This window comes from Erpetoichthys calabaricus, chromosome 11, assembly GCF_900747795.2.
Source record: "Erpetoichthys calabaricus chromosome 11, fErpCal1.3, whole genome shotgun sequence".
NCBI lineage: Eukaryota > Metazoa > Chordata > Cladistia > Polypteriformes > Polypteridae > Erpetoichthys > Erpetoichthys calabaricus.
Window position 1 is genome coordinate 116,923,226 of NC_041404.2, and position 25,206 is coordinate 116,948,431.

Consider the following 25,206-nt stretch of genomic DNA (forward strand, 5'->3'; position numbering starts at 1 on the left):
GAATACTTTACGATGGCTACTTTATAAGGGTTGCACCAACTCAATCCAATTCTTTTTTTCTTTTATTCTTTCTCCTCCACTCCTCCTGGGTAAGCTTTTTAATTCTTTCATACCCAACTCTAACTCCCCTAGGTGAGTCGGAGTGGCTTCCTTTGTACCAGACGAGGGAGTTCTTCTGGTAACACCAATATGCTTTCAGGAGAAACCTCCTTAAAATAAGGAATCCTTGTCTTCACAACTGTTGAGACAAAAGTTTCTATAGCTCTGGGGAATCCACCAGAGAGTTGCTGCCATCTATCTTGCTGGGGGATCACATGGGTCATGCGAAGCAGCTTCTCTCCAAACTTTCATCATAAAGGCATCCTGGTTGGGTAAGGGATCATCCATCTTGTCCTCTATGACACCCCAAATACTCTTTTGAGTGTATGCAGCATTTCATAATTGTGAAATCGCATGCAAAAAGAATTTTAGTGTCAGATTCAAAAAAATGTATGCAAAGTGAATCTCAACTGTTTCATTCATCACTACTCATAAAATAGTGTTTTGTCTACATAAGGTTTCCTAATGCAATTTATGGTCTTGAGGTACACCTCGTGTACACACCCACACTCAATCCTTTCTAGTTCAATTGAAATTTCATACCAAATCAAAATACAATGATTCCAAAGACCAAGGGAAAATGTCTTCCTGGTTAAAATAATGGAAATTATGAAAAAAATGTAAAATAATTCCCATAATTTGTGTATGTGTAGATAAAGAAATGACATACGATTTGACTGTACTTGTGGTTCATATTGATAAATAGTGAAAGGACTGCAAGGGTCACTAAGGCTGTGGGCTACTGAGGCCTACTTATGAAAGTATCCCTGTCATTAGAGCTCGGAAAGATTCAGGGTGGTTCCTTGTTTTGACACATCTGTTATATATGTGCACTGTGTTATTATTGAATTACAGGGTTCGATTATGCAGCCATGTGCTGTAGGTCTGCTTTTTGTAAGATAAGCTGGATTGCTTTGGTCTGAGAAGTGTAAAAGAAAAGAAGAATACAACAAACAAGGTTTTTAGGATGTTGCACTTACCAGCTGTCAGCGTCTCTCTCTTAGACATAAAAACATCCTCATTACATAAAAAATGAATGCTTTCTCATACTTCTTCAGCTAGTTCATGCTACTTCAAAAACCTAGTTAAATCACAAAAAATGTATAAAATCCAAAATATAGTTTGTTCTTAATTTAATAACCTGCAGAACATTGCGTGGTTTAATTTTGCTTTATAAAGAACTGTGTAGAAAAATTTTTGCCATTCAGTTCATGGAATCAAGTGTATAGATCATTTAGTTGTACTGGATTAGTTTAGGATGTACTTTTAAAATATAGAAAAATAATTTATCAAAACTAGAAACTGCAGAATCCTCCTGATAACTGAAAGAAGCAATTATAAAAGGGTTCTGTATTTTACTTCCATGTAAATTGAAGTTCGGTGATCAGGTCAATAATTAATTATCGAGTTAGGTTCAGATTTTGATTTACGATATTCAAAACATCAAGAAATGTTCATTTTAGGATTGGTGTCTGTACTTGTGTGTGTGACTATTGAATATTAAAGTTGCTTTTTACATCATAAAACTACAAATATGTGTTTTTTTGGTTTTTTTTTTGCTATTGTAGAGCTCCTGGATGACTACTACATCCAGGCAAAGATTTTAGAACAAGCTGTTTTTGAGATAAACACTCTGAATGCAGAAATCAGTGTACAATGATAAATTCCTGAAAAATTGATTGATCTTCTTCAAATAAGTTGTATCATGTTTATCTTGTTACAGGCCTATGGTTTTTGGTCCTGTTTGGTCCAGCTTGTTTCCCCATATGCTTCACAAACTGTTTGACCTGCAGAAGTGCTGCAGAAATTGTTTAATTTAACCAGGATTTTTATTCTCTGTTCCATTTATTCATGGGACTAGGCCTATTTATTTTCAATTTTCTTTCTGCAAGTAATTTGTGAGATACATCATTTATTTAAATACACCGTACATGTATGCAAACAAGTAGGCACAGCATGCAAACACATACACATACTCAAAGAAATTTGTAAGTGATGATGGCTGACATCTTGTTTGCCTTACTGGAGAATATGCTTGATAATGAAGAGAAAAAAATGAAAACACACAAACACACCACAACAGATCTGTGAAGGTCAACGTGGTCACTAAGCCACCCCTGTGCCAATCTGTCTATCTGTACAGCTTGTTGACTTCATTTGTCCCAATGTGTTAAGTGTTAAATTAAATGTTATTGAAGCTGTTCACTTGATTCAATTTCCTGTTCATTTTACTGTGCATAATAAATAGTAAAGTTACTTGATTCTATATACAATTGCACAGAACAATTTGTTGCATTGTATTGTAAAATTTTCTTTGGTGTGATTTCCTGCGGTGGTATCATTTACATGGAAGTACTGTATTGGCCATTCCATGCTGTTTTGTATTTAAGGGATGCCCATTTATTCTCTCATCCACACATCTATTATCAAATCTAGTTAATCAACTTAGCAATAGCAATCCAGGCAGCATCAGACACAAAAAACAAATCAACACTGGATGGGACACACACATACCCACACACAATGGGTTTCATAAATACTGAAAAAAAATTGTACTACTACTTCTCTACTGCCTGAAATGTGTATCCTCAAATCCAAATCATGCAAAGTTTACAGTATTTTGATAAGTGTCAAGAAAGGAGTGTATAATCATTTTCTGCACATGTTTTAGTGTAATATCACTTTGCAAATGAGATGCATGGATTCAGGAACAGATCTTTAAACTATCTGCCAATACTAATATTATATTGCATCAGGAGTGGGGAGGAGGAGGAGTATAGGAACCTCATCAAGGACTTTGTTAAATGGTGCGACTCAAACCCCCTACACCTGAACACCAGCAAAACCAAGGAGCTGGTGGTGGATTATAGGAGGCCCAGGCCCCTCCTGGACCCCGTGATCATCAGAGGTGACTGTGTGCAGAGGGTACAGACCTATAAATACCTGGGAGTGCAGCTGGATGATAAATTGGACTGGACTGCCAATACTGATTCTCTGTGCAAGAAGGACACTTCACGCCTGGACAAACTGGTGAGGAAGGCAGGCTCTATTGTAGGCATGGAGCTGGACAGTTTGACATCTGTGGCGGAGCGACGGGCGCGCAGCAGGCTCCTATCAATTATGGAGAATCCACTGCATCCACTAAACAGTGTCATCTCCAGACAGAGGAGCAGCTTCAGCGACAGACTGCTGTCACTGTCCTGCTCCACTGACAGACTGAGGAGATCGGTCCTCCCCCAAACTATGCGACTCTTCAATTACACCCGGGGGGGGTAAAAGTTAACATTATTCAAAGTTATTGTCTGTTTTTACCTGCATTTTTATTACTCTTTAATTTAATATTTTTTTTTTTTTGTATCAGTATGCTGCTGCTGGCGTATGTGAATTTCCCCTTGGGATTAATAAAGTATCTATCTATCTATCTATCTATCTATCTATCTATCTATCTATCTATCTATCTATCTATCTATCTATCTATCTATCTATCTATCTATCTATCTATCTATCTATCTATCTATCTATCTATCTATCTATCTATCTATCTATCTATCACTGAACAATATTAATCAAGTAAATAAATCACTCATACACGTGATGACCAGTACTTCATACAATATGCATTTGTTAATATTATGACAACAGTGACCAATATGATGGTCAAGACAGGCCTTACACAGGCACCTTAACTAATTAGTATATAAAATGACAACAGCGTAATATGGAAATGAGAAATTATTATACAGATATAATTTGCAATTGAAAGTGTGCTGTTGTATTCCCTTTGTAAGCAAATGTTGAAAACATCTAAATTGCATAATGAAATGTGAAACTGTAATACATTTGAAGAAAGTGCATTCTGAAAAGACAAATTCCTTCTATTTTGTTTGATGATTTTTTTTTCTAGTGAGGACTGAGCTCACCATAACCAGCTTTTTCCTTCCTTATAGCAGAATCTACTTCTTTCTGTGGAATTCGAAAGCCTTCACACGTTGGTCTGGAGACACAAGCTCTGGCCTTTTTAGGGGTTTCTACCCAAATGGGACTGCATTGTGCACCTTCAGCAGCCAGTGACTGATCACATTTATAAGATAGATTCCAATAAAAACACCTTATCAGACTAAATCAATGACATTCATGCTTGTAACCACCTGTGAGAAAATCCAAAAAAGCTGCCCTTTGGTTTGGGGGTAGCTCCATATACTCTAGCTAGTGTGGGCAGGTCCCAGATCAGTTGTGTAAATGATCTGCTCACTAAATATTTGGTGGTGACCATCTCCACAAGAAATGGTCCAAGTATTACTGGCCTTTTACTGTGATACTGATGTGGGTCATAATAACTAATTCATACATTCACATGAAAGATGTGATAAGCAGAAAGCTACCAGGAGTAATTTTGCATATTAAATTGTGATATTATAATACAGTGATGAGTGAACATATGAGAGATCTTCTTTTCACATCATTACATGATGTCATGAGAAATTCTAGATTTAATGTTCAAAACTTGTAAAATGAGGCTCAATAATGAACAAATGTACTGAATGGCGAATTTGCATGTTAAATATGATTTCATAATATAGTATTGAATAAACCGTATAAAGGACAAATTAACATTTGAAAAGGTGATGTCATAATATATTCAGCATTGAATGAATGAGGCCAATTTGCATATTAAAACAGAAAATTGTAATAGGTCATAAGTGATCAAATTCTGGGTTGTACTGGCAATCTTTTTAAGAGAAGTATGTCATCAAGGATAAATTGAAAACATTGTAACATGTTTAATCTAGTTTTGTATCTTTAAAAAGAAGCCATTTATTTAACAAATGACAGATTAATAAAAATAAATACACCCCACATCCAAGGCATGAGTGCATTATCGGTTATGATGAACAACTCTGTTTTTGCTATGACTGAGTTGCATTTGTTCACAAAGCAAAGAAGCAGCAGCTAATGACTGGTTAGTCAGAGTTAAATGACTGATTACTTAGACGATGTTGTAAATCTACATAAGAAAACTAAAAAAAAATGTTTGAATTATTGGCATCTGTGTCATTATTGTCTAATTTCTTTGCATTTTTATCATGATATTTTCCTAATTTGCTTCAGTTTAAACTGAGCACACTGAAGCAACACTTCCACACAAAATCTGGACACATTTTAAAGTCTTCCAACAATATAAGATAATCTTTTATAAAGCCAGCAAGCCAGAATGACTGATGAATGTTTCATTATGGTGAATGTCACTTGAAGGTGTCTAAAGAATCAACGTCTGAATGTGACCCTCTTTACACTAATGGGCTATAAAGACTTTATTGATAGAGGATATTGCCTGCATATGTCAATGTAGTTGCTACTGTTTTGGGATGGACATTGGGGAGCGGATGATAATGGCAGCAGGGAAGCCATTTATAATATTGTAGACACCGTCTAAGATGGGGGAAATAGAGCTATAGTCTGCCTTTAAAGAAATACTCTACACAAAAGTATATATTTTAATCTTTAATCCAACCTGAGTTGTTTGTATTGATGCTTGAAAAAAATGTTTCATTTCATGTTTTCACTGTGGTTTATGATTATATATTTTTTAAGTAATATAAGGGATTGTTTGTTGTTTTCATTGAACAGACCTTCTAAATCTTGTAATTTTGTTTAACTGGAATGTCATATTGTTTGACTTCTTCCATAACAAATAAAACATTATTAAAAAAGGATGAAATTATACATTTCCTTCTACAATGGGCTTCAAAGAAGTCTTGGATTAAACAACAGCAAAAATGATCAAAACACCCATAGTAAAAATCTCTATGTGCTCATGTCACATAATCCACATGTCAGGTATCCAGTCATACTCTCACAACATCCAAAACACATGTATTTTGGCTAAAATATTGTTAAATTAACCACTTCCGTAAGATGCTTTCATGCACAAGAGAGAAGAGTCTTCTTTCAGCAAACAGGAAACTTTTCATGTCAGTGCATAACGAACACTTATTTTGGAAGGTGTTAGCTTGTATCATCATTAGTAAAACATACAGGCTTCTGCTTCTTAAACACAATCTTCCCAATGCATTTGGGGACAGATTTTTGGACCCCACACTCAGCTCTTTCATTTACAGTGCATTGCCACATCCTAAAGTGTTGCTCTGCTCCTTATCCAATTCCGGTTCACACTTGAATCTCAGATACCTGACTTACTGCAGCCTTACGCTCGAAATGTTAAGCATCCATCACAACAAAAAATTAAAAAAAGAACTATTTCATTCTCATTAAAAAAAATATAAAATAATCATCATCTTTCTAGTTTCCCTTTTTCCTGTTGTAAAGGCTTTGTAATCATAATTTTTAAAGAGACTTTCAGTGTCATCAGTACTCATCTTAGCCACCTCAGCCAACATACGTTTAACAAGTGGTTTGTGTCTTTGAAGGCTGCTTGCTTGACAAAGAATTTCTAAAATAAAGGCATAATGAAAAATAAAAAGGACACATGTATTACTTTTTTGCTATAAGGGGTGGAAAATCAATTTGTTATTTAGTATTGAACCTTGAGAAATATCAAGTTGGGTCACGCACACCCAATCTGTCACCCACTAGCTATGTTTTTCTTTTTTTTTTTCTTGTAAAGACCACTAGGAAATAAAAAGTCAAATTGATTTTGTATTTGTGCAGTCACAAACACTTTTGAGCCGGACTTTTTATTAGAACAATCTAGATGAGAACAGGCCATTCAGTCCAACAAAGCTTGCCAGTCCTATCCACTTATTTCTTACAAAAAAACATCAAGTCAAGTTTTGAAAGTCCCTAAAGTCTTACTGTCAACCACACTACTTGGTAGCTTATTCCAAGTGTCTTTGGTTCTCTTTGTAAATAAAAATTTCCTAATGTTTGTGTGAGATTTACCCTTAACAAGTTTCCAACTGTGTCCCTGTGTTCTTGATGAACTAATTTTAAAATAACAGTCTCAATCCACTGTACTAATTCCTTTCATATTTTTAAAAACTTCAATCATGTCACCTCTTAATCTTCTTTTGCTTAAACTGTATAGGCTCAGCTATTTAAATCTTTCTTCATAATTCCTCCCCTTTAGCCCTGGAATCAGCCTAGTCACTCTTCTCTGGACCTTTTCCAGTGCTGCTATGCCATTTTTGTACCCTGAAGACCAAACCTGCACACAGTAATCCAGATGAGGCCTCACCAGTGCATTATAAAGCTTGAACAGAACCTCCTTGGACTTGCACTCCACACATTGTGCTATATAAACTAACAAAAGGTTAGATAAGACTCTCCCCAAGGGAAAATTAAAATTTTACAGAAGTGCCCAAAAATAAATAAATGAATATAATAAAAAGAAACAACAACCCCAGCCCAAACATCTGGCTTGAATAACAGAGAGCAGCTGTTGTCAAGGTGACTATATATGATTATGAAGGGGCAGCACCATCCCACTTTTGCTTTGATTATATCACTTTGTCCACCCAGATAATTCCATTTGTGTGGAATATTCGTCAAGTGTCATATTTGTTGAAACACCGCAGTTTTCCGTTAACTGTGTGTGAGCCATAGGAACGTTATGTTGTGGGTGCATCACAAACAAAAAAGTAAAACACATAAAAGGTAAGAATCACAAAAAAGAGCACAAAAAACAAAAGTAGGAATAGGTAAAGTCTCATAAAAATGCTTGGGACTAATAATTCCACAAGATAAGGGTCCAATTAGTAAATTTTTTAGCCGTGCCTAAATGGGCTCAACAGCAAAATCAAAAGGAAGAAGACAAGATAAAGAGGATTTGCAAAAATAAGACTGTAAAATAAGAACCAGAAACTAGAAAATGTAATGAAAAGCGCTTGCATAAACAACAAAGTAAAAAAATAATAAACATATATTTATTATCAAGAGCAACAAAACTATTCACAAAAATAATAAACTAAAAAAAAATCAGGGACTGAGCCCACGCACAAACATAACAGGATCCAACCTGCCATGCATAGAACTCCTGGTTAATCCAACGGCTTCATCTCAAATCAGACATTTGTTGAAACTGAGTTTTGCTTCTCTGTATTAACACAAACCAAAGACAGTTTGAAGTGAATAGCCATCAAATAATGTTTTTGATGTTCGTGCATAAGACAACTAATTGGATCACTGTAATGTCAATTTTCAAAGATTCAACTATGGATTTCCAGACATCATAAGTTTTAATAGTTGATTTCCCAGAGAAGGCCTTTTGCACCATCCACCGTGTAATCCTGAGATCCTTTAGCTATGTTTTGTACTGTCCCTCCTCGGATTTCACTATCAAAACATGGAAAGCATAGCATCTGCCCTGCAGTTGACAAGGAAGCCACACTATTTTACTAGACCAGATTACACTTTTGTTTGTTGCTTAATATTTAACAAGAAATACAAACCACAGAGATCGCCTCACATCACTATTTAGTTAGGTGCTCATCTTGTTTATGATTTACCATGGCTGTATATCAGGGTAAATAAAAAGTTGTTGCCTAACTACCAGGTAGATTTTTTCTTACTTAGGGACCACTCTATTTTAATATCAGAAAGCCTTTTGTTTTTGTGCCTTCTTCCTTGCTTGCCTTCAGAAAGTGAGGCACCTTGAGCTTTTTTTTTAAAGTATTGATTGTGATTATTGCATCTTTGATATGTTGTATTGTTTGCATTTGTGATTGGTATTTTATTTTTTAAACAGAAGTGTGTTTTTTTTGTAATAACAATAAGTACAACAAAATGTAAAACAAATAGTAGGGATGTCTAAAGGATTCACAGCTTACAGCTGAAAATGGTGTGTGTGGATTTAACTTCTAAAAAGTGGTTAGCACTGTTCCTTATCATATTCATTGCCCCCTTCGTTCACATCCTGGGCCCAGACAATTTTTGCATTGAATTTGCACGTTCTCACTGTCTCTGTTTTCTTCCTTGTGCTCTGGTTTTCTTCTTCAATCTCCAAAAATTTGCAGATTAGGTTAACAAATGATTCTATATTGCCCACTCAGTGACTGTGAGTGTTCATGAGTGGGACTGCGTCCTGTCAAGTCCTGTTTTTTGTCTTATGATAATTGCTTCTGGTCTACGTTGTGGCCTTCTGTCACCCTAACTTGGACTAAGCAGATCTGAGAATGTTATATTAAGTAATAATTGATAGAGCAATGAGAATAAAGCATGCTGGTTACTATTTGCTCTGTCAATTCACATGTTAGCTCCAAGTAAACTCATTTAAATAACCTTATCATCTGTGAAGGCTTCTGACCTTTAAGGCACTGGTGATTCCATTCATGTTCAACACAGATTTTCTCCATGATAGATTTGCTAGACGTTCTTCATTCAATAACTCTTTCATGCTTGGAACTGAAATATAATGCACTGCTTGTGTCTAATGAACACTAAGTGATTTTAGTCCAACTTATTGGCCACTGAGAGGTTTTTCAAATCACAGAATCATGAGAAACTTACTGGTTTTAACATTGCTACTTGGAAGGTATGAGATATGTTCCAAAAAACATATGAAAAATTCAAATACGGTTGGGTTGAGAGTAGCAGGTATGAAAATTCATGTCAGCCTCTTCTGTGTTTAAATTCCCATTGACCAATCAGGAATTGACACCATGCTTATACAAAACATTTGTGGATACATTGAAAGAAGGACAAGTTAGGGGAGTGTTAGCTAGAGAACCATCAAAAGTATGATATATTTAATAAGAAATACCTGGAGCAGATCTACAAAATAGAAGAAAAAATGAGGAGTACTGGCCAGTATTTAAAAGTTCCTGGTAAATTTGCTAACAAAAAATTGTAGCCTGCCAGTCATAAGATGCTGGCTAATCAAACAAAATGCAAAAAAAAATCACTATTACCTTTTCTGTCACACTGTCACTATGCTACTTTGTGTAAAATTGTTCAAAAATCCCCCAACCTTTTTAATTCTATAAAACTGCACAGTGTTCACCTGCCTCCGATCAGCTAGCAGTACAAAAGAGAAGTTCAGTGTGAGAGTTGGACAATCTTCTGATGTTGTAACACGTGAGAAAATCACATAATGCATGCCTGCTCTTTGCAATAGAAACTTACACTTTAATTTCAGTTTATTCGTTAGAGACACTACATGTATTTCAAATTACCTATTATTGTTATTGCATCTTTATTATTATTATAATTATTATTACACGATTTTATTCAAATTGTCATCTCTGTTTGCCTGGGTCCAATTTTGCAATCAATTGTTTACCCAATTTTTCCAGATGGATATCCTTCAAACTTTGCATGCTTGTTTATCTCTGATAACAATACAATATTTCATCAGTTTTGACCCAGGATCTATACATTAATTGCAGTCAGACAGTCAGTCATTTTCCAACCCGCTATATCCTAACACAGGGTACGGGGTTCCGCTGGAGCCAATCCCAGCCAGCACAGGGCACAAGGCAGGAGCCAATCCCGGGCAAGGCGCCAACCCAATGCAGGACACCCACACACCCACACACCAAGCACACACTAGGGACAATTTAGAATTGCCAATCTGCCTAACCTGCATGTCTTTGGACTGTGGGAGGAAACCGGAGTGCCCGGAGGAAACCCACGCAGACATGGGGAGAACATGCAAACTCCACGCAGGGAGGACCCGGGAAGCGGACCTGAGTCTCTTTACTGCAAGGCAACAGTGCTACCACTGCGCCACCGTGCCGCCCCATTTATATACAAATTTGGCAAAATACTGTTTTCAGTGATTTAGAGATATTGATCCAGTGAATTCTAGTACTTTACATGTGTAAGGTTTCACCGAGGTTAGGATTTTCTGAAATAAGAAATGAACATGAATGAATGTTATGTAAGTCAAGGTTTTTGTAACTTGCTGAGGACTGTCTGGCATTAGGATAGCTAAAATATATATAAAATAAGATTTTAAGTGACAGGATTTTATTAACAAATGCAATAAAAAGTAAAAAATATTTTTTTTCGTAGTAAGATTTTGTTGGTCATATGTGACTAAAAATAAAATCGTGGGGTGACCACAAAAGAATTAATTTAATTCAATTCAAATGTATAGATTCCTTAAATGATTCCAAAAAATAACTCAAATAACAATTTGAAAATTTCTCCATTTATAACCATTTTCCTACATACTTTAATCAGCCTTTATATGATGTGCCATTTTCTTTCCATAGTTCAGCTAGTTAAAAATTTCAGCTTTAACGAATCTATGCATACAAAACTGGCATATTTTTTAGAAAAGTGAATAAATTAATAAATAAATACCATAGGACAAAGCCGGTTATACTTCCTTAGAAGGCTGGCTTCCTTCAACATCTGCAATAAGATGCTGCAGATGTTCTATCAAACAGTTGTGGCGAGCGCCCTCTTCTACGCAGTGGTGTGCTGGGGAGGCAGCATTAAGAGGAAAGACGCCTCACGCCTGGACAAACTGGTGAGGAAGGCAGGCTCTATTGTTGGCATGGAGCTGGACAGTTTAACATCTGTGGCAGAGCGAAGGGCGCTCAGCAGGCTCCTATCAATTATGGAGAATCCACTGCATCCACTAAATAATGTCATCTCCAGACAGAAGAGCAGCTTCAGCGACAGACTGCTGTCACTGTCCTGCTCCACAGACAGATTGAGGAGATCGTTCCTCCCCCAAACTATGCGACTCTTTAATTCCACCAGGGGGGGTAAACGTTAATATTTAACATTATACATAGTTATTGTCTGTTTTTTTCACCTGTATTATTATCATTCTTTAATTTAATATTATTTATTGTATCAGTATGCTGCTGCTGAAGAATGTGAATTTCCCATTGGGATTAATAAAGTATCTATCTATCTATCTATCTATCTATCTATCTATCTATCTATCTATCTATCTATCTATCTATCTATCTATCTATCTATCTATCTATCTATTACAGTAACAACATTAAATGACTAAATGCACAAATAAATAAAATTAGATAGATAGATAGATAGATAGATAGATAGATAGATAGATAGATAGATAGATAGATAGATAGATAGATAGATAGATAGATAGTAATCTGGAAACAATAAACTGTGTGTACATCATTGCTTTGAGGAGGTTAATGGAAGCTTTTGTTGCAGCATGTGTCGTAATTAAATTTGTGAATTTCCCATCGGGATTAATAAAGTATCTATCTATCTATCTATCTATCTATCTATCTATCTATCTATCTATCTATCTATCTATCTATCTATCTATCTATCTATCTATCTATCTATCTATCTATCTATCTATCTATCTATCTAAATCTTTTTAATAAAGTAGGGCAACATTTTTTAATCAAAAATCAGTGAAGCAGAGTCCATTTAAAGAGCAAGGGCAAAAGTTTTGAAATCAGTTGCAAATACTCAAAGTTGGTATAAAACAAATTTAGGTAGAACATTTTGAAAAAATACTTGTCAAGAAATAACAGCTCAGGTCAGGTTGGGAAGCATGCACTGGTACAGCACGTTGCTGCACCCACCACACAACGAAACAGCTCGGGATCGATGCTCAGTCCAGTCCCACCCTCTAGAAATGACCATCTATCTGCCGCAGGCAGGTGTAATGTGTGTATTTTCTTGGTCTGGTCCAGCCACTTGGGTCCTCACCAATGTGGATCCTGTTTGTCAGATCACCCTCGGGGAATCGCGCCACATGGCCGTAGTGCTGTAACTGATGCTTCCTCACAAGGCAGGTAACGTGCTTCATTCGGGATTCCATGAGCAATCACTCGTTCAACACAAAGTCAAATCAGCGGTACCCAAAGACTCTCCAAAGAGATATGGTACCAAAGGAGTCCAGTCTTCGTCTCAGGTCACAGGATAGCATCCATGTCTCGTAGCCATATTGCAAAACAGGAAGCCCCAGGACTTTAAAGACTTGGATGTATGTCCTTTGCAGAGGTATTGGGAGTGCCACACGCAACACACCCCTTTCCAGCGATCTCATGACCAATCCGTTTACTGACTTCATAGGAAGAGTCACCAGAGACATGAATGTTGTTGACGACATAAGTAAAAATTTCGAAGAGGTTGACGTTTCCTCCACAGATAGACACACTGTCTATGGCTGTGCCCAAGGAATCGTTAAAGGCTTCGATCTTGGTTTTTATCCAGGACACTCGTAAGCCCAGACACTCAGACTTCTCACTCAGTCTCTCAAGAGCCCCTATCAGAGCCTCCATTGTCTCCGCGAAGATCACAGCATCGTCGGCAAAGTCAAGATGAGTGAATCTTTCTTCACCAACAGATGCCCCACTTCTGCTGGACCCTACAACACTGCCCAACATCCATCCATGCAAGCATTGAACAGAGTAGGAGCAAGAACACACACCTAATGAACCCCAGAATCAACTGGGAAAAACACAGAGGTTCTGTCTTCACTCTGCACAGCACTCACAGTACCTGTGTACAGGCCGGCCATGATATCTAGCAACTTCAGGGGGATACAGTCTTTGGATGTTCCACAGGGCAGCTTGATGAACTAAGTTGAATACCTTATGAAAATTGACAAAGGCTGCAAAAAAATTCTGCCCATATTCGTGTTTGTGCTCGATGAGAACCCTCAGTGCCAGGATGCAGTCGATGGTAGATTTCTAAGTGTAAAACCATACTGCTCCAGTTGCTGGTAGGTGAGCAAGTGATCATGGATCCTATTGAGGATGACCCTAGCCAAGGACCTTACCTGGCAATAAGAGCAGTGCTATCCCCCTGTAGTTGCCGCAATCCAGGAAATCACCCTTCCCTTTCAGGAAACTACCTTTTCCTTTATTTGTAAACAATGAATGAAACCTTTCTGAACATGCAGCTCACTCATTTAAATACTGCATGGCTGCCATAATCCAGTGATTGTGCTCCTGCGACATCACATACATGGATATAGGCCATTTCTGCTAGGCAGACTAGGCATCATAGAAGTCAGTGATGAAAAAACAAAATAAACAAGAATAGAACATAAATACAGGGAAACAAAGCATTATTTTTCATTGAATTGACAGAACATTGTTGAGACAAGAACAATTAAATGAATCATCTATAAGACAGTCTCTCAGGCTCTGGTCAAGAAGAAGGGCTGTGGGCAATGTGTAAAGTGAGAAGAATGAAGGAGGTGGAATTTTCTTTACTTTGTGTTTTACGTAGGCTCACTGTAGAGGATTACAATTTGAAAAACAGAAATGACTACGCAGGAGACTCACTTCATTTGAGTCCAGGTACAGAATACACAATTAATAATAATGGTTCTAAAATTACACTTTACTGGGTTGTATGGTTCTTTGTAGAACCATTGCTTGATAAAGAAACATGTCATTCTGGGAGGGATTCTTTGCAAATGAAGCTGGTTCTTTGGGCTTTGAAAGTTTCCTAATACAGTATGTCGGCAAAACAAAAATTGTTAATGTATTTTATATTATGTAGCAGAATACAACAGATCAATAAAACCTGAACTCAGCCCATATTATTTTATGCAGCAATAGTCTTTTTAAAACCATGAATTAATGAACTGTAATCATCTATTCATGGCTATTTATGGAACTTGTTACAGATCTAAATAAATAAAGGTTCTTTCTGAAACCTTCATGTACATGGTTCTTTTGGGAACTAGAAATGGTTCCCCCTAAGGCATCGCTCTGAAGAACCACTCTGGCACCTTTATTTGTAAGAGTGTATGACTGGGAACCTGGCCTCACACAACCACCAGCTCTGTGCAGAGACGTCCTTCTTTAAACTTCATGTTTGCTCTGTTTCATTTCCTCTGGATTTCTGCTTTGTGGGCAGCAAAAATTTTAAACCAAAGTTACCACTTTGGCTTTATCTCAGTTCTTCTCATACTATGAATCATACAATTTAACCAGTTCAACAAAATCAATCCATTCCTCAGAGACCACACCTCATTAAAATAAGTTACAACACATAACTTTGGAAGTACAGAGCCTTTGTATTAGAGCTAACTTAAATTAAAACAATAAATTATTACAACAAAAGATAATGTAAACCTTAACTAAATACACACAATTATATTTATCTTTGTTAGTACATTAACACCTGGCTCACAAATGAAAAAAGTCATCACTTTTATAGCTTTTCAACGTAATAGAACTGATGTTTAAAATGATGTCTGGAAACTGCACAAATTCTAAATGTTTTAAATATGTTAGCACAATTCTGTTGGAAAAATAGTTTGTGTCTCTTTGTGACGTGACCAGAATATATTATTTACTCTCCAGGCAGCACCACACTGATTTCATTCATTCATACAGTCATGTTTTCATTCTTTCCACACTGTACATCTACATCAGTTATAATAATCTGCTTTCAGATTCAGGACTACTGGCTCAATAAACCTGTTCCCATAGTGTTGCTATATTTTAAAGTTTTTGGTGTGGCATAATTTGCTTTATCATAAAGTCATGCATTTAGACTGTTTAATAAATTAAATTACACTTCCACCTTCATCCTGCATCACAACACAATGGCTAAAGCCGGGGTCCTCAATCACAGTCCCGGAGGGCCGCAGTGGCTGTAGGTTTTAATTTCATGGCTTGTTAGTGCTTTAACTCTGCCATATCAGGTCATTCTCATATCCTAGATTTTCCTCCCCTTTCTAAGGATATCATCCAAAAGATTTGGAGTCTAAAACAGATGAGTAATTCTCAGTCCTTCACTTTTTTTCTCTTCACTTTCCTTCCAAGTACAGTGGAACCTCGGTTTGCGAGTAACTTGGTTTACGAGTGTTTTGCAAGACGAGCAAAAATTCTTAATAAATTTTGACTTGATAAACGAGCGAGGTCTTGCAGTACGAGTAGTATGTATATGCTTTGTCTGCTGAGCGTCATGTGATCACAACTGAGCTGATGGTTCTTCTCTCTCTCTCTCTCGCTGTGGGATTGTAGGCAATTGTCTCCTATTCTCCGTCTGAGTCGGCGTGCCTCACTCATATAGTCAACATCCGTACGAGCATATACTGTTTACTGCAGCATTAGCATTGTGACTGCGTGTGTGCGCGCGTGTGTGTGTATGTGTGTGTGCTCACTTGCTCGCTCGTGTGTGAGTGCACACGCGTGCTCGTGTGTGTGTGCGTGTGTGCTGTGACGTGCAAGTCCCCGTCTTGCACCCAAAAACACAAAGCTGAGTCTCAGTACTTTAGCAACACCAGCTTTATTCAGCTTGAAACAGCAACAGCACAGTTATTTATTGTAGCGGGATCTGCCGCTCTCCTATACACAGACACAGCAGTCAGGCAGGGCCCTGCGCATTTATAATGTTCCTTGTTCCTTGTATCACCCATCGACGGCTTGCGCTTATAGCATGTCCGCGATCTTTTCGGATTCGCTTTTACGGCGAACTGCTACAGCGCTGGGAGACTGCGATTGCTTTGGGATGCTCTTCCGCGTGACGTCCCGTTCGGTGCAATCCCACAAGAGTTTAGAAACTCACTCACACCAGCCACGATTCTTTTCAAAGGTAAAGTGCAGGTTAATTTGTTTTATGTATTTTTACTTTATATTTTGTATTAATCATTTTAATATGAATAGTTTTGGGTTGTGGAACAAATCATCTGAGTTTCCATTATTTCTTATGGGGAAATTCACTTTGATATACGAGTGCTTTGGATTACAAGCACGTTTCCGGAACGAATTATGCTCGCAAACCGAGGCTCCACTGCATTTAATTAAACCCAATAGTGCATTATAAATACACACAGGTGTAAGTGGTAACAAGGTAAATGGAGAAATGCTGGTCTCTTTTGTCATTTGCATGTTAATGCTATTTAGGAGCAATTAAAAACCAAGATTACAGCTTTTTAAGACTAAAATAAGCAACAAGGGCTCAGCAAGCGAGACAACTAAAGTGAAACAGATGTGCTACTTGAGCAATAAGAGCTTCTTATTAAGTAATTGGGTTGGAGCAAAAACCTGCAGCAACTGTGGCCCTCCAGGACTGTGACTGAGAACCTTTGGGCTAAAGTGTCAATTTAGTTGTCCCAGTATTGATAGCCTTGAGCACTGGAGGCTATGCAGTATGACACTGATTTGTAACATGTATGAGATGGGCAGACAATGCATGGAACTCACAGTTTAGAGACTGTAAATCTCCAAAAGTGCTAATGACGCAGACATCAAAACAACAATTGACCCTGGAATGGCACAACATAATCTTCAAGCAAGAAGCCTTCGAAATAGGCACATTTACCTCGCCAAATTCTCTGTGTCCAATTGAAACTCTACTCTCTGCCTCTCCACAGGTCAGCATAAAGAAAGATATTACACCAGCAGTGATGTCAATGACATGTCTGTCTAACACAGAGCTTCATCCCAGAAAATGATTGTGTTAGCTAGGGCTGTGACAACTTACTGGGAATGAAAACTAAAAGAGCATGTGGCTCTGGAAATACAGAACTGAGAATTCTCGACCTCTATGGACTAAATATTATAATAAAATTCAAAGATTTCAATTTAAAACAATTTATTATGTCAATCGTCTTCTTTGCATCTGTCAATGTTTACTGGTCACATTAGTAAAAAGGATAATAAATTATAAGTCGTGATGGGTAAGATTTTGAAGATGACTATACAGTTTTGTAAATGACTCCTGGCAACTTTTCAAATTACGCCCCTCACCCCATCGTCCACGTTTTGCTTTGCAATCTCTTGCACTACAAGCAGAATTTCCCAATGTCAACTTGATCAAACACCAGTGGACAATGGTCTCTGTGCATCAAGCCACAAGCACTAGCCAATAGGAGACATCAGGGATGGCATGCAAGGGCACTTACCAAAAACGATGACAGTAGCAGAGGAGCTCCGACGGCGGGCGACGATGTTTTTGGCAACACAGGTATAGTTGGCAGTGTCTGCTAGACGGGCTTGCTTGATGATAAGGTTGTGATCCACTGTGATATAATAGTTGGTGTCACCAATGGGGTCAATGAGGTCTTCGTTCTTCAGCCACTCCACCTACAATTAGAGCAGATCTGACTCACTGGGCCTTCATGTTGCTAACAAGCTGTCAATTGTATCTTTTTTTGCTCTTTCTTCATTTTAATTAGAAAAAAAAAATATGACATTGCATTTTACCTGGAATAATATTTCAAATATTGGAAATGCATAGGATGCTGGACTAATGAAAAAGCTGTCAACAAAAAATAAAGCAAAATGCTGCTGTGGAATAGTTACTTAGTTCAAAGAAGGAAAATACCTGAAATAAAGCTCAAGAGGTTAAAGTTGTTTAAAGTTGCAAGCAAAGAATATTAGACAAACAAAATGAGTGACTCAATGTAGAATAACAAGAAAAGAAACGAAAAAGATAAAACAAAACCAAGTTGTAAGACCCCCAGTTACCTAATTCTACTTTTCATCTTTCGAGCTCTTACCTTGACTCATCTTCTGACTCCAAATTCCCAGGACCAGGTCAGCGAAAGGGTAGCTTTATATCCCATCCATTACTTCTATGATAAGGAATGTGCTGTTAAAGCTCTGGGGGCCGCCACCTGGAGCTCCCTCTCTAGGGAACCCAAATGTTCCCACAGGCCCAAGACCTAATTCTACTTTTAAGGGGCAGGCCATCCCCAGGTGTCCCGTATTCTTTATTTTGTTATCAGATCACTTGGGACATGCACCTATCATGAAAGGTACCATCCAACTTCTTAGGTTCTTTTTCTATCTCCTTAACTGTCTCATTGTCTGTATTGTATCCCATGTATTTGGCTCTAGGAACCTCTAACAGCAGGCTGCTTGCCAATTGGGACTACCTTTACTTGCAGACATTTACTTCAACTCAGCTTACCACCTATCAAAGGTTCACAAGAGCATTCTCTCATGCTCATATGGGACCACAGCTAGACAAGGAATGCACAATCTAAGCCCCTCAGCTTGCTGGTAACAATAAAACAAATAGCATTGATTTAGGTTTTCACTTTAAATTTATATTTATTTGCCTCAAAACCAATAAGAGCAAATATAAGCGATGCAAAGAACCATGCAATCTGAGTGGGTCAAGTCTTGATTCAGTTCCAGATGTCAATTCCCAGATGGCTTCTTTTCTTTAGCTTCAAGGTTATATATTTATATATGTTTAATAGAAAAAAAAAAACAGATTTCTTGCCTGAAAGTTCCATAAATGACCATTCAACAAACAGAATGCTCCATAAAAGTGTCTGTTTCAGCGGAGAGGCTCCACTGAAAGTGTCCATTTTTACTAGTGACCTGAGTTCTTTACAAAAGTGTCAGAGAAGCAGCAACTGGCACTAAAAGAAAACTCCATTTTTTACAACAAGAACTAACTTAGATAAAACTCTTTTTTTAAAAGTTTGATTAAAGGTATCCCTTCCTTCCTGTCCAACATGAACACACACATAAAACACCTTTTTCAATCTCTGATAATGTTGACTTCTGAAAACACTCACCAGACCTGTATACTTCTGAAAACACAGTGTCAGGATTGTGGTGTGGATGAATGAAAATGCATTTTTTTGAAAACAAAGATTCTAATTGTGCTCAGATTTGTTCATGCTTATTACGTGGCTATTCCCTGATTGGATGCTGCTCATTATCGATTCCCTAATTAGTCACCCTTCCAGGAAGACAACCATATTCCAACACAAAGGGCACAGAAGAGTTGCTTTTCATGGTGCATGTTGTGTTGCTTACCAGTATGCATCAGAATTGCATTTTGTACAGATCAAATGCTGTATACATGCACAAAATGCAAATAATTACCGATTGCTTCAGTTTTGTGGTAACTCCTTAGGCCAGCAGTTTTATAATCTGTTGAAGCATTGCCAGTTGTGGGTAAGATGGCTACTCTTGCTTGCCAAATTTAGGCAGACGACTACGTCATTTGCATTGTTAGTCATTTTAGTGAGGATGGACATACTTTTGCAAAAATGTAAAAATGCTAGTGTAGACAGAGATTGTTTTAATTTTTAAATGAAAACATAGTAGTGCAGATGTAGCCTAAACCTCTCAGCTCTAACAAGCGAGTTCCTATTGCTGTGCTTAAGAGTAATTATCTATAGGCACATTCATTACAACCCAGCCAAACCTCTGTCAAGACTCCATATATTGGGATTAATAAAGTATCTATCTATCTATCTATCTATCTATCTATCTATCTATCTATCTATCTATCTATCTATCTATCTATCTATCTATCTATCTATCTATCTATCTATCTATCTATCTATCTATCTATCTATCTATCTATCTATCTATCTATCTATCTATCTATCTATCTATCTATCTATCTATCTATCTATCTATCTATCTATCTATCTATCTATCTATCTATCTATATATTTGCTTCCTACCAGAGGTTATATTCCAAGTATTGTTAAAGACTTGTACAGTGATCCCTCGCTATATCGCGCTTCGTCTTTCGCGGCTTCACTCTATCGCGGATTTTATATGTATGCATATTTAAATATATATCGCGGATTTTTTGCTGGTTTGCGGATTTCTGAGGACAATGGGTCTTTTAATTTCTGGTACATGCTTCCTCAGTTGGTTTGCCCAGTTGATTTCATACAAGGGACGCTATTGGCAGATGGCTGAGAAGCTACCCAACTTACTTTTCTCTCTCCCTCTCTTGCGCTGACTTTCTCTGATCCTGACGTAGGGGGTGTGGGCAGGGGGGCTGTTCGCACACCTAGACGATACCGACACTCGTCTAAAAATGCTGAAAGATTATCTTTACGTTGCTATCTTCTGTGCAGCTGCTTCCTGAAGCGACATGCTGCACGGTGCTTCGCATACTTAAAAGCTCAAAGGGCACGTATTGATTTTTGAATGTTTGTCTGTCTCTCTCTCTCTCTCTCCCTGCTCCTGACGGAGGGGGTGTGAGCTGCCGCCTTCAACAGCTTTGTACCGGCGGTGCTTCGCATACTTAAAAGCCAAACAGCCCTATTGATTTGTTTGCTTTCCTCTGTCTTTCTGACAGTCTGTGCTCCTGACGCGCACTCCTTTGAAGAGGAAGATATGTTTGCATTCTTTTAATTGTGAGACAGAACTGTCATCTTTGTCTTGTCATGGAGCACAGTTTAAACTTTTGAAAAAGAGACAAATGTTTGTTTGTAGTGTTTGAATAACGTTCTTGTCTCTCTACAAAAATGTGTTTCTGCGCAAATCTGTGACCCAAGCATGTCAATATAAAAATAACCATATAAACATATGGTTTCTACTTCGCGGATTTTCTTATTTCGCGGGTGGCTCTGGAACGCAACCCCCGCGATGGAGGAGGGATTACTGTATTGCTTTGCTCCTACCATGTAGCACAAGATCTCAATGGTATACAACAGAAAACAGGGCTAGAAAGAAGTATGATATTAAGAGGATAACTAAGTCTGAAAGGGTACATTCAAAGAAATCACATAAAAAAGCAGTCAAAGAAGCTTTTCAGACATACAGATCTTTAATGTAATCAGTAATGCAGCAGTGGCCAGTAACAACAGTCAGGAAACTCTCCTGTCAAAAGAAGAAGAGAAAGCAGATTGTGGCACTCCTAGAGATGATCCTCTCAGACTACCCACAAGCAACATTACAATTAAGAGAAAACTTCAGAGATCAGAGAAACATTCAAATGGAGGCAGCCAATTGGAAAAGACACACATCAAGATGTTATTGGAAAATTCTGTCCAAAGCAGCAGCCTACTCAGATTATCCTGAGGTATGACATTGAAGGTAATCTCTCAAGTCTTGGCCTCTTCCACCTCACTACTGAAATAATGAACATAAATAATAGATAAACTTTCTGTACTGCCAACTAGAAAAAAAAAATCATCTATCAACATTATTTGCAGAACCTGCGTAATTCAATCTTAGGATCAAAGAGATCTCCAGTGTAGCTCAACAGGAAGGCAGGTTACGATGCAGGGCACACTCACATATAGACATCTAAATATCCTCCTTTAGGAATTCCTAGCTATGCCACACAATTTGATGGGTGACATCAGGGAGTCCAAGGGGGGCATACCTGGGGCCCTACTACTTGTTGGCAAGGACAGGCAACTGAGCATCAAAATGTGAGCAACAACAACAATTCTAATAAAAAGGAGTGCATTGCAGGTTTATTTATTTTACACAAATCATATAACCCAGCCACAGAAGATGCACAAATCAGTGTGTTTCTTCGTGCCGGTCCCAAGCGCAGATAAATGGGGAGGGTTACATCAGGAAGGGCATCCAGTGTAAAATTTTGCCTTATTAACATGTGAACAACAATACGGATTTCCATACCGGATCTGTCGAGCCCCAGGTTAACAACGACCACCACCAGCATTGTTAGCAAACAGGGTGCTGGTGGAAATTGGGCTACTGTTGGCCGAAGCAGGAGAAGAAGAGAGGGGAGACGTGTCTGGAGGAAAGAGGAGAGGAGGAAGGTAAAGAGAGTGGAACTGAGGGTAGGAACTTTGAATGTTGGCAGTTTGATTGGTAAGGGGAGAGAATTAGCCAATATGATGGAGAGAAGTAAGGTTGACATATTGTGCGTGCAAGAGACTAAATGGAGGGGGAGTAAGAACAGGTGGATCGGAGGTGGATTCAAATTGTTCTATCATGGTGTGGATGAAAGGAGAAATGGGGTAGGGATTATTCTGAAGGAACAGTATGTCAAGACTGTTTAGGAGGCGAAAAGAGTGTCAGACAGAGTAAAGATTATGAAGCTGGAAACTGGAGGTGTGATGATGAATGTTGTTAGTGCATATGCACAGCAAGTAGGGTGTGCAATGGGTGAGAAAGAAGATTTTTGGAGTGAGTTGGATGAAGTGATGAACAGTGTACCCAAGGGACAGAAAGTGGTGATTGGAGCGGATTTCAATAGGCATGTTGGTGAAGGGAACAGTGGAGATGAGGAGGTGACAGATAGGTATAGTGTCAAGGATAGGAATGAAGAAGATTAGATGATAGTGAATTTTGCCAAAAGGATGGACATGGCTGTGGTGAATACGTATTTAAAGAAGAGTGAGGAACATAGGGTGACATACAAGAGTGGAGGAAGATGCACACAGGTAGATTATATTTTATGCAGGAAAAGTCAATCTGAAGGAGATTAAAGACTGCAAAGTGGTGGCAGGGGACAGTGTAGTTAGACAGCATAGGATGGTGGTTTGTAGGATGACGCTGAAGATCAAGAAGAGGAGGAGAGTGAGGGCAGAGCCAAGGATCAAATGGTGGAAGTTGAAAAACGAAGATTGCAAGCTTGAGTTTAGGGAGGAGGCAAGACAGGCACTGGATGGTAATGAAGAGTTACCAGACAGATGGGCAACTACAGCATAAATAGTAAGAGTGACAGCAAGAAGGGTGGTTGGCATGACATCTGGACAGAGGAAGGAGGAAAAGGAAACCTTGTGGTGGAATGGGGAAGTACAGGAGAGTATACAGAGGAAGAAGATAGCAAAGAAGAAGTGGAATAGTCAGGGAGATGCAGAAAATAGACAAGAGTACAAGGAGATAAGGCGCAAGGTGAAGAGAGAGGTGATGAAGGCTAAAGAAAATGTGTATGATGAGTTGTATGAGAGGTTGGACACTAAGGAGAGAGAAAAGGACCTGTACCGGTTTGGCTAGACAGAGGGACCAAACTAGGAAAGATGGGTGATAAAGGATAATGATGGAAACATACTCAGAAGCGAGGAGGTTGTATTGAGAAGATGGAAAAAGTATTTCGAGAGACTAGTGAATGAAGAGAATGAGAGAGAGTGAAGGGTGGATAAAGTAGAGATAGTGAATCAGGAAGTGCAACAGATTAGCAAGGAGGAAGTAAGGACAGCTTTGAAGAGGATGAAGAATGGAAAGGCCATTGGTCCATATGACATACCTGTGTAAGCATGGAGGCGTTTAGGAGAGATGGCAATGGAGTTTTTAACACTAGAATTACCAGAGTCTACGAAAAAACTCGTAGATCCAGCCCACCTTAAAACCGTTCTCACCTCTCCGACAGCGTCTTTTGTCTTCTAAATGTGCTGATTAAGACGAGCAGCAAGCAGCTATTCCATCCCCCACCGTCCCAGAACATTCACTAAGTTTTCCCAGCTCATGCCTTGTTTGTTGTTTGATTATCTGGGAATGACTGAACTGCTGGAGTTTTAGAGTGGAAATAATAGATCGTTATTTGGAACACACGCATTTCATGTGTGTTCCGTTTCTACAGTAATCTGTGTAAACACATTGTTAAAACAGAAACTTTTTCATATTTTAGTAATAAATGTTACAAAATGTAGGCAAAAAAATTTAGAATGTGTGAAGCCTGAAATCCAAAGATCAAATAAACACTTTCACAAAAGGTTCAAGAATGATACAACACCTTCTGTGGCATAATGCTAAGATTTGCTGACTCAGAGTGCAACAACCCTACCGTCCCTCAGCGACCTGAGTTCGATCCCCAGCTGGGAAGAAAGTGTTACTTTTTTTTTCTTTTTAACCTCATACGGACATAAAATTTATAAATTGGTATGCACTGTAAATCGTTAAGTTTAAAATGTCGATCGCGGTTATTTCTGTTGATTAATTCATACTTTTTACTTAGAGTCAGAACAGGAGCTTATTCAGCTTCTGATCTGACTCTAACAGCGCCAGTATAAATTCAGAACCGATCTGACGCTGTTCGTTTAATAAATAATATTGCATTATAGCACGTCTTTATGTGTAAACAGCAGTGTCAGATGGGGAGTGTCTGATGATTGCATATAGCACTGAAGTTACTGCTCTTTACTATGCTTTCTTCTGCATGTCCTGGAGTACAAAAGAAACAGCGGTAGCATGTATCATGATACACTGCAGAGCTATAGCACGTCTTTATGTGAAAACAGTAGTGTCAGATGGGGGGGGTTTGGGGAGTAGGTAAGGATCTTGAACGCGACTGATAGAATGTAAAGTAAATAAAAAAAAAAAAAACAAAGCTAACCTTTACAAGTATCATAAATTACACAGGCTGTTACAAACTGAAATCAAACATATGTTTTTATTCTAAAATAGTAAGAATAAGAGCAGTTCACTTCTCAAAAGGGAGTTGTACAGGATCAAACTCATGACCTTTTGATTCCCAGTCCGCAACTGATACTGTTGCACCACAGTGGCAGTCGTAGTAGATATGGGTAAATGTTGCATGCTAAGGTGG

General features: G+C 38.1%; 1 protein-coding gene across 1 annotated transcript in view; it reads right to left on the minus strand.

Moving 5' to 3' along the window:
• Positions 1-25,206, minus strand: part of unc5a (unc-5 netrin receptor A) — an 869,594-nt gene that overhangs the window by 212,722 nt on the left and 631,666 nt on the right. Inside the window, exon 5 of the mRNA XM_028813729.2 lies at positions 17,876-18,056. Within this exon, the coding sequence (XP_028669562.1) occupies positions 17,876-18,056 (181 nt within the window). The remainder of the gene's footprint in view (positions 1-17,875; positions 18,057-25,206) is intronic.